Genomic DNA, 11,520 nt, shown 5'->3' on the forward strand with positions numbered 1-11,520 from the left:
AATTCCAAAAACACAGCATGACACACAGGAACAGCCAATTTATTTAAACAATAGCTCTGTCTCAGCAGCAAATGCGGCTGCACTTGCTCTCCCTTTGTATTCTCCCTTGTCTTTGTCTCCCTGAGCTTTCTGCAGATGTTTTAAATGTTTTCCTTTTGTTATCCTGTGATGCTCAGTCAACTGTTTTCCATTGTCTTGCCATTCCATCCCATTGTCTTAATTGTTTCCTGTTTGCTACATTTTCCTGTTTAAGCCTGTAATCTCGAGTGCTTCCAGATTCGGATGCTGTTAGCAAAATGTTACAGCTCAGTCCAGCCGTTATGGGCTGAGCTGTCACCTACCAGTCTTATTTAACAGTTGAAGTGAGAAACAGCAGCTGAATGACATTGCGGAGACAAGAGACTACATTTTAAGTGGCAAGTGGCAGGAATATCTCTAATAAGGAGATAGGTAGATGGAAAATATGGCAGGATATGGGGAAGTGTGACAGCAGGACAGATGCTCAAAGCCCCCTGTGTCCATCTCAGCAGGCTCTCTGCGTGTACAAGCATGAGCTGTATCAACTGGTAGCAGTCTCGTTAGGAACTGTTGAACCTCAGCATTCAGGCAGACATGTTAGACAGTTATTGGACAAGCCACACTGCACAGTGAGATGGGTTGACTTGCTTCGGCACTCCACAGACACACAGATAATAAACTTTTGGTGATGTCCAGGAGAATGCTGGCAACTGCAGACTGTGGAGGAACAAATCCATGACAGGTTTATTGAAAATATTATAGTTTAGTTTGGGAGGGCGGAATTGTTTTCCCCTTTTTCGTAGCCGTACTAGCAGTCTGTCAGTAAGTCAGTCCAAAACTTTGGTCTAGACTGAGATATCTTAACAACTATCGGATGGATTGCCGTGAAATTGAGTAGATATCCATGGGAGGCAGAGGGTGAATCCTAACGATTTTGGTGATCCCCTGAGTTTTCATCTAGTACTATCATCAGGTTTAAGTTTTAACTTCCTCTACTATGACCAATAAATAGTGTTCGAATTAAACTGTGGCAGGAGGTGCGCTCTAATATCCATCATTGCACGGACCTGTCACTGAGTATCCTTGATCTGACACCAAATCCATGCACGATTATTAAATATATAGGTGCACAAATCAGAAGTAGCCATGATACATAAAAACACTTGTCCATCAGTCATGTTAGACGCATTTTTGACAGCAGATAAAACTAACACCATGGTGAACATGGTAGACATGAAACCTGCTTTGCATCAGCATGTGAACATAGTAATTGTGAGCATGTTAGTAAAGCACATCTGCCTTTAAGTATATCCTCACAGAGCCGCTGGTTTGGCTGCTTTCACACAGGTTAAATATAACACCTCTTATACTTGTTGATGAAGGATAAAGGATGATGTAGGAGGATGATCACCTTGTAAAACTTTATTTATTTATTTATTTTTTGCTGTCATTGGATGTGGACGTTGGAGTTCTGTGGTATCTGTCTCAATCAGTACGCTACCAGTGTGCCCCGACATCTTGTATATGTTTAAAGAATTGTCCTTTTGTCATAATTAATACTTTCAAATAAGACCAGTGATGCCAAATCTAAGATGAATGTTGCCAATGGCTATTTTGAATACATGCTATGTTCCCCATAAGAACTCATCACCATAGTAATATGAAAAAAAAAACTAATAAAAACACACTTGTTGCAAAGGAAAATCTGGGAATAAACATCTGTCTTGAGCATCTGTGTTTTTACAACCTGACAAGGACAAAGGAGTGTATATCTGTGGTGTATATAAGTGGTGCTCACTCAGTATCCAGATAGAGTTGCTCTGATGTGTCTTATCAGTTTCTTTCCGGGTATTTTTATCTTGCACGGTCTACTGTCTCCTGCTATTATCCTGTGTCTGTTTCTTCTTTTGGTTTGAAGATCCAAGTAATTGTAGGAGACAGATAAATTTGATACACAGAGTAAACATACGGTTTTTATGTGCCTTACAACAGTTTCATTAAAAATGCAGCAAACATGCAAGTGTGTGGCTCCAGTGCCGCTCATATTAATCTACTTGACAGATATGCACAGCATGAATAATTTATCTCTGCTATTATGTCGTAGGGCTCCCATCAACAGTTCTCATACTTTGGGTTTTGACCAGACTGTTCTATGATGATAGAGGGTATGATATATTATATGATATGCAGCAAAACATCTTATATTTTCTCATAATTTCACTGCTATGATTATATATTGTACATATTGAATTGAGTGTAACATAATTTTATTTCGGAATTCAATTGCAGTTGCTGGGACGACACAGACAAGGTTGGTATTTGGTGGATTATCAAAGGACCAATAACAGCCTCGCTGCTGGTGAGTGTAAAGCTGTGGAGCAGTGACTAATATTTTATCCATGAATGCCTTTCAATTTAACACACATTAAGTTTTGTTTCTTAGAGCAGGACTGTGTGTGTAATTGGGTCATTTGGGTAATTGTGCATACTCATGCATGTATCTACTAGGTCAACATAGTCATCTTCATCAACGTGATCCGGATTCTGGTTCAAAAGCTCAAATCTTCAGCCATGGCCGGGAACAATGACACTGGACATTTCATGTGAGTCTCAACTTAACTGACACAACAAACTGAACTGGAATATGAATTATGCTTTTCCAATTATGCACGTAGGCTGTTTCAGGCCTATCTGCTGACAGGAAAATAAATCAACCAATCAACTGGATTACAGAGACGTGTATCCTACAGAGAAGCATAGTTTCATTCTTTAGTTTCCACTCATGAAGCAATATTTAGTGTTCAGTCAGAGACACCTCTGTAAAGGAAATGACCATGGTTACACAGTTAGGCTCTGAGGGAGCTCTCAAAGAATGTGAGCAGCAGCAAATAGCATTTGACATGAGTGTATCAGCAGAGTGAATATGTGATTGTAAAGGCTGTCTTGTACACCTGAATATGACGGATGTTACTACTCAGCTGGTATCCATAACAGCTGATTGTGAGGGATGAAAGAAACAGCCAGTGTTGCCAGATGTATAATAATTGTTGTATTTGTATGATAATTTTGCCCTCTGTACGATCAATAATGCCAAAAGTCCCATAATGTACGATAATTTGATCATTTTGTGACATTTAGTATTAGTAGTTGTAATCAGTTTAGGCTATCTCATTTTAATTCCTTTTCTGACATGATCAAGATAGTAAAATATAGATCCTACGTCTGTGTAAACGCATCTCTTCTCATATGACGTCTTTCCAGCCAATCAGACTACTTCCTTCCATGCGTCATATGTATGTCAGCAGTTCTCTGTTTTTTTTAAACAGTGTGGCTAGATTTGTAGGTGGTGTCAAGAAATATTTGTCTCAATAATAAAATAAAAATTGTTTTCTGACAATTTTAAGCCTCTGGTACAATACTCTAACATTTCTCATCTGGCAACACTGGAAGCAGCTGATGCCAATCAACTAATGCAAGCATGACTTTTAGTTCCCTGTCAACCAATGCTTCATATGTGAATCATCCATCCATTAGCTGGATGGATGATTAATACATGACCAGCTAATAAATTACAAATAGCTATAAAAGTGAACTCACTGCTGAAAATTTGCAGTTTAAACATTTAGAAATAGTTTAAATACTGAAAGAAGTGGCAGTCGGAGTACAGTTAGAGAAAGAACATGAAATGGCAGCTAAAAAGGAAGTGCTGAAACAGTTTGGAGTTTGAATTTAAGCAGTGAATGAATCAAGTTGAAGTGTTAATGTTTAAGCGCTGAGTGGAATTTAAATTGACAAATTGTGATGAATCTGGAGCCACAAAAAGCTTTATTCAACTTTTTTCACACATGCAGTCGTGCTCCACAAAACCTGTAAACAGACCTTCATGTGTAAAATCAGTGGAGTTCCCCTTTAAACTTCATTATCAAAAAAGATGCATTGGTGAGAGAAACACTGAAGTAATAAGGGGAAAACTATACACTCATAACTTTTTTTACAGATTGAATCAGAGTTAAAAGTGTGCAGCTTTCCTCTTTTTTCTTTGATGACTGCCTGAGAGCTGGCACCACACCAGAATTGGTATGCTTTTTCCTCAGTTTTTATTTCTTAAGAGAAAGATTGAAACCAAGTTTATATAATCAGAAACTGATAAATTTAGCAAATAGTATTTCTACATACAGCAGTGGAAATCCCAAACATCAGATCAAACAAGTAATGTTCTCTTATCATAGCACTAAAACTTACCCACACTGCAATATAACAGCTATTTTTAGCCCCCACACACTTTGTTTAGTATGCCTGCCTTATTTCTTTCCATATATGTACTTGTTTCTTTTTCTGTTTTTAGCCATGCTACTGTAGTTATGTGGCTGTATGGGTGGCAGGGTTGTGGATGAATTGTAATAACTTCAGCGGTCCCCTGACAGCGCCATCGTCGGGTCAAAAGTTCACTTGTGTCCAGTTCTTTGGTTTATGACTAAATACCTGCAAAACTAATGATTTTCCCATCACCCTCACCTGTACTTTGTGTTTAGTGCTAATTAGCTTATGTTAACATGCTAACACGCTAAACTAATGGTGAACATGGCAAATATTATGAGCATGTGAGCATGTTAGCATTTTGGATGTTGGTTAGCCTGCTGATGTTAGTATTTCTCTGTAGTCTTGTTACAGTTGGATACTTTTGAGAAGATCACTGTGCTCACAACTCAATACTAATATGCAAGAAAGTAAAAAATATCAAATATGGAGAAAAGAAGGCTCTGCAGTTATCATTACACAGTAAAATGTACCAAACGTTGGATGAGCATTCCCATGAAAGCCCAGTATTTAATGTTAAATGATATTTTGACCTGTCAAGAGGCATCTGTAGTGGGTATCAGGCTGCAACCATGACAGACCAGCATTCTCTAGACCTGACCTAACTCACCTTTAAAGCTGCCTTTCTGCTTTGGGTAAACTGCTGTGGATGGCCCAACAGGCTTGAAAGGTAGTATTATCTAAATGCCACGACCGGCTCTGTGGTCCAGCCATCATCCTTACTTATTATCTAGCTCCACCAGTGTTACAAATAGTTATTTCAGAAAAGTTCTAAAAAAAAAACTTTCTCTGACCTGCCTTTTTTTTTATTTCAACAATTATATCGCTAGAAAGACAGTGTTAAGAAAACAATTGACTTGACAAGAACATTTGAACTCCAGCATGACAGCAACCACCCCATAACCAGTCTCCCCTACAGGCTTTCCCCTATAGTGAAAAGCACATACCTAAAAAATCCTGCCCACATAGACCTGTGAATATACATTTAAACAAACAAAAAAACAAACTGTGGTTCAGATGTACGGTATATGTGGACCAGACATTTTTAAGACCTTAAAAGAGGAGGCTGGCTAATGGTTTAGTGCAAATACATGACAAACCAGGCGGTGGGCAGGTGGAGAGCTGTATGTTGAACATTGGTGGGCCTCTGTCACATCATTATTAGAAGATCTCACTTGGATTAAGGTGCTTAAAATAGATTTAAGATTTAGAGGGTTCCAATGATGGTAAAAACGATTTAAAGCTCCATGTTATGTAACTTTATTTTTGCAAATTTTAACAGTGACATAACATATCACAATCATGATTTGACATGAGTGCACCTTTCAAGGCGTCCTTGAATCCTAGCTTCACCCAAGCAAGAGCAAATAATCAGCAGCATGACAACATCTACATTGTGTCTGCTCAGGCTGGCCCAACTGGCTTGATAGGCAACTACATCTGAATGCCATGGCCTGGTCAGTCATCCATAGGGCTGTGTATTGGTACTTGATACCTTTAAGGTACCAACTGAAATAACCCAGTACCAAATTATATTGAAACGTCTCCAGTTAAACAATACCTGCATTTGATCCTTTTGATCTAGAAAAAATGACTATTTGTATGGTTTTGCTCACAGCAAATCACTGCAAGTGTTCTTCAGTCTGATGCAACGTTTGATTGGCCCGCTGCTGCAGCAGCTACAACCCATACAGTCTGTGGTGATAATATTTCATTGTACAGTTTTATGTAGTTATTTAATAAATATTTAAATCATTTGAACACTTTCAAAATGTATTTTTGTAAAAATAATTTGGATGGGGAGGAGTGGTGGCATTTTACGCAGCTGAATGCCACCCCTCTCGTATTAGAAACTTTTCTTGAATAATGTCCCTTGACCTGTCGACCAAATAAAGGAACAAGGTTTCAATATAAGTTGAACTGAAAGCACACGCAAGTATTAATAATAAAGCTTTTGGTAAATGACATTTGCCTGCACTTGAAGTGTGCAAAACCTTCTTTTCTCCATACAAGACACTTGGATAAAAAGTTAAGTCTTGTACGTCTTGTACTGCTGAGTGAGACGTTAAAATGTCAGGAATGAAAAGGGTTATGAAGAGGGGAAGGAAAGTGAGCTGATGAAATCCCTTGACACAATGTAGAACTTGATCTTACAGTTTAACAGGGGAAGTGCTGCGTATATGAATCTACTCCAGCCCTGAAATCCTGCTTTACCTGAATGCATCCCTCCTCCTCTTGACATTTAGTTGCTGCAGATTCTTGCTCAGCTGAATTAATTTAGAATGAGTGTGTGTAAAAATAGCACAGATACCAGAAATAGATGTCTCCTCCATCATCGTAACAGGATTGTTCCACCAGTTCAATGATTGTTTCACTCTTTGAAAAGCTTCATCTCTGTCTTACAAACTTCAATCTGATTCAGACTGATCAGTGAAGTTACTACAAACACACAAAAGGCACAAATCCCAGGTGTGACAAAGGACGACCGCAATCCTATTATAACCGTGAAAATAAGCCGACGTTTTTAAAATCTTTAATCTTTCAGCAGCCAAGGTGCTTATTTTTTTTCTGACGAGTGATTATTGTTGTTATTTAGAATATTCAGATGACTTTGTTATGTCCTACTAAGTCTGACAGCTTGACTGAGAAGCTTTAAATTCAACAATTAAATGTGCAGACATGTCTGTTAGGATTAGACCTGCTGCTGTTTATTGATCTGTGATAGATCTAGATCATTATATCTGTACTCAGCTAGTAAACTCATTCCATAAAAGAATGAACACGAGAAGTTGTTATTGTAATCACAGAGCAGAACAAAGACGGACAAACCACATGATTTAAGTTGGTGCAATAACGTAATGTCACCACAATTAAATGGCAACATTTACATGATATTTAGACATCACTGATCTGATTTCAAGAAAGCTTTGAACACAATGCATCAGGGTTTTGACATTTAAATATATCGCACTGACTGGCCTGATGATGGCGCTCTATTAAAGGTCAGTTTGTTAAACATGGGAGATATAATCTCAGACAACACCAGTCTAACTTTACTTAAACTTAGAGGAATAGTGTCACTTTTGTCATGAGGCATTTAAAATGGCAACATTGATTGGTATACTGAAATTAAAGGTTGATATTTCAAGATTAAAAAGACTGATCTCATGCAACCTTTTTTGTCTTTCTTTTATTTCTCTGTTTCTCTCAGGAGGTTGGCTAAATCCACCCTGTTCCTCATTCCTCTGTTTGGGATGCACTACACTGTATTTGCCTTCCTGCCTGAAAACACTGGAGTAGCAGCCAGACTCTACATCGAGCTGGGACTGGGATCCTTTCAGGTACAACACAATAGAGAGGAAGCAGAACAAAGAGTGCACCTTCACAAACTCTGATAAGATAGGTCACGAGAGGTTACCTGAGATGAATAATTTACAATAGGATGCTCTCGAAATAGGCCTTTTTAACAGCAGACATTTTGATCTGTCATAGCAGGAAATAGCACAGGTGTTACTAATCACTTTTTATGTCTTTATTAGAGATTTGACAGTAGAGAGATAACAGGAAATGAGGGGAGAGAGTGACGGGGCACCTAAAACGCTACCTTTAAAATAATTTGGAAAAATTCTTTAGGCTGGCAATATTCATGTATTTATGTCTTTTGTATAAGGAAAAGGTCTTATGTTGGTTACTACACATTGACTATAAGGGCTACATTCAATCAGTGAATACATTGTGACCTTAATACAGTTGTTGAAGCTTAACATCATAATGAATTCAGCTGTCAAGAATCAAAAGAAACGAAAGAAGAAAGATAAGAAAATATCTAAGAACTACTTTAATAGCAGATGATTTCACTATTTTTATCTGACGGCTGACTGGAGAAGTGTCTCTAGAGGGGTGGATTGTGTAATAATTTCCAAAAAGTTACCGCAGTCTCTTGTTTTGCAGGGCTTTGTGGTGGCACTGCTTTACTGTTTCATGAATGGAGAGGTAGGTGAACGGAGGTGTTGTGATACAAAAATCAAACAATTTAATTTATCATAGACAGACCTGTTTTGGAGGAAGAAATACTCATTTTACTCATTTATTCATGAATGTTTAGGTCATAAAAGAAGCCCAGACTGCTATAACTTAAATTTATCTTTAACATTTGTACCTTTTTGTCCAGCATGCATTGCTGTCCAGCTCAATGTTTTTTCCAATACCACCACTACATTTTTCAAATGCTATAGTGGCTTTAACTAAATCAGGAGGACTATTCCTGCCTCCAGCTCTCCCTCTCAGAAATATCTCTAGATTAAACCTTTTGTATAATTCTTTCACGCTGCCTGTAGGTCCAAACAGAGCTGCGGAGGTGGCTGTGGAAGTGTCACAATCAAAATCATCTCACGCCAGCCAAGCGAAGTATCACTCAGATCACAATTCGAGCCCGTGACGGGCTCAGACGGCCGCCCTCTTCTGGCAACAACTCTTCAGTATGATTTTAAAGACTATCAGTGGGAGAAAAGCTGAGACATTGACAGTCATATAAGCTCAACATGCTGACAACATTAATCCAACAACCCCTCCTTGAGAACAAAAGACCTCAGTGAACAATGGTGAGTGAGGAAACATCAAATCGGTGTCAGCTGCTACTATGTCTATGACCACAGTGGGTACAGCACACACTTCAGCGCTTAATCACGGTACTCCCTCTTGTGTCATGGTTGTAAAAAAAAGAAAAGTAGAGGAACATTGGTGCTTGATTTGAAAGGATGTCATGGTGTCACTGTGGAATGAGGATATCACAGTCAAGGCAGAGCTGGCCCTGAGTCTATAGGAGGATGATTTCACATGGTTGTATTTACATGATGCTATTTGTAATAAAAAATGAGCAAATGTTGAGGGATTCCATTGAAACAGCTGTGGAAACAATGGATGTTTGTACTCGGCTAAATTATATGGATTGAGCTCGACTTGTCTAATTATTCTGTGCTGCCGTGAGAACTTCCAGGATCGTTTGGTGTGGTGCAGGACTGATGTGGTCTGAGTGTGCCAATTGATTTTCTTTTTTTTTACACAGCAATTCACCTGCTACTGGAGAGAATTTTTCAATTACCAGGCTCCAGAGGGACCTGAGAGAGTGTATTTAAAGTTATCTGGGTGTGTGTGTGTGTGTGTGTGTGTGTGTGTGTGTGAAGCTGCCATACATCGGTACATCATGTCTTAAAAGTCTTCTTCTTTTGAGCAGCTGTCTACATGGATGAGCCAAGGACAGTACTTGTGAATATTTATAACCTTGTTTTTCCTCATGTCATTTTTTTATGCTGTTGCCAGATGTAATAATCCAAATTTTTTGGCACATTCGTTGCACTAGTGGAGACACCAAACTAATAAAAGCATGGTGCCAGGCCTTTACATGCTAAAATGGCATCAAAATGGTACTGCGTAACTAGACGGAGCTTTTCAAGTGACACAATGATGACAATGTCCTATGATACACAGTTTATTGCTCACTATTTCAGACACATGTGAGTTGCCCACATTTTGATGACGGCACAAATTTATAGCGAAAAAACAAGAACGATAATTGTGTTTTATAATTTAAGCTGTATGTAACACAAGGTGAGGACCCCTTTACATAAAAAACAGCTACACTAGTCTTTGTGTTATTTTATTTGCACATTGGCCATTCTAAAATATTTAATTATCATAACTAGATTCACAATGTAAAATGTTACTGTTGATGTGATGTTTTAGTTACAGGACAAGACAGAGTTGAGTCTTGATAGGGATGCACTGATCTGATAGGTGCTGGATAGATATTGATCCCAATACTGACCATATTAAGCACATCAGGCATTGGCCAAACAGGTCCACATCATGTTTTTTTTTGTTCTGCTTCATTCATTTGCTGTGGTGACTCAACATTTAAAGCTGCTGCTGAGACTACGCCACTCATTTCATAAAAATGTTCTAAACAATATAATTAAAATTTGCATAAACCTAAAAAGGATGTTGGTGTGTGAATGTCTCCACTGATAATTAAAGGTCCTGAAAACCTATTTTCACAATCAGCTCGACAAAATGAGCGATGGGTTTCTACATGAACACAATGTTCTGCCATAGTGGGAACAGTTTTGATTATTTCACAAGAGAAATTTGTGTCTTTGTGTTTTTGTCAGAGCTCCTCTCGCTGTTTTGAAGAAGGCAGGGCTTAATTTGAGAAATGTGATCTCACATATTTCCATTCGCCAATTAGATAGTAGAAACATTTGAATCAGGATCTGATGACAGTTAGGTTTGTTCGCTAACGTTGTCAGTGCTGTCAGTCAAACTACACCCACAGAGTCCTGATTGAAGCAGATTAGTTTTTGAGTGTTAAAATCTCAATAAATAGATAATTTAGGTTGTTTTTTTTCTCAACCTTACCTTTGATCGCTGCTTAATTAGTCCTGAATATGTAATGTTACAGATAAATACTAACAAATTGAAAGCAAATTGTCATGGGCTTTAAGAAATTAGGTGCACTTATGATGTTGACCTACCGGTATCAACAAATGCTTTGAATTGGTATTAGAACTTGGTAAAGGTCAGATTGGTGAATACCTAGTTTTCTTTTAACAAACTATGAATAATACACTGTACAGTATCAGTAAGCACTTTGACTCTTTGTCAGTACACATTATGATTTAATGGTGCACTTGATTTTACAGTAAATATACTGTATTTCCATTGTTTTTATTGTTGTAGTTGTGGATCTATTGAGGGTTGGCATATGTAAGGAAAAGCACAGTAATAAATTTGTGGTTTGAGAAGTAACAACTGCTGTGCTTCTGTTTGACTATAATATATATATATACATATATATAAAATAAATTCATCAGTCAAGAATTTCATCAGCATATTGTAAGTTTAGTTTTCAGAGAGTGAACAAGGAGAAAAATTAATAGTTTGATCTGGATTTTGGGTGCAAATAATGACAAAACCAGAGTAGCAAATTGTGCTGTTGTTGTATATTAAATCTGACCAGTTTTAGACAATAATTGTATTATTGTGATTATGATGATTATGATTCCCCCTTCAAGAAGCAACCTTACTCAAATCTATAGTTACTGTGCCCATTTTATAGATGGGACAGCTGAGCAAAATGAATCACAATCTTCACAAGTTCAACAACGTACCACAGATAGATTTATTTTG

The 11,520-nt window shown here is 37.9% G+C and overlaps 1 protein-coding gene across 1 annotated transcript in view; it reads left to right on the top strand.

Annotated features, from left to right (window-relative positions):
- The window catches only part of LOC121908907 (vasoactive intestinal polypeptide receptor 1-like), a 34,288-nt gene extending 23,810 nt beyond the window's left edge, over window positions 1–10,478 (top strand). The window contains exons 8-13 of the mRNA XM_042429219.1: window positions 2,123–2,183; window positions 2,308–2,377; window positions 2,527–2,621; window positions 7,547–7,676; window positions 8,287–8,328; window positions 8,673–10,478. Coding sequence (XP_042285153.1) covers window positions 2,123–2,183; window positions 2,308–2,377; window positions 2,527–2,621; window positions 7,547–7,676; window positions 8,287–8,328; window positions 8,673–8,819 — 545 coding nt within the window. The 3' untranslated portion in view covers window positions 8,820–10,478. The remainder of the gene's footprint in view (window positions 1–2,122; window positions 2,184–2,307; window positions 2,378–2,526; window positions 2,622–7,546; window positions 7,677–8,286; window positions 8,329–8,672) is intronic.
- The last annotated feature ends 1,042 nt before the right edge of the window (window positions 10,479–11,520 follow it).

Source organism: Thunnus maccoyii, chromosome 12 (assembly GCF_910596095.1).
Source record: "Thunnus maccoyii chromosome 12, fThuMac1.1, whole genome shotgun sequence".
NCBI classification, from domain to species: domain Eukaryota; kingdom Metazoa; phylum Chordata; class Actinopteri; order Scombriformes; family Scombridae; genus Thunnus; species Thunnus maccoyii.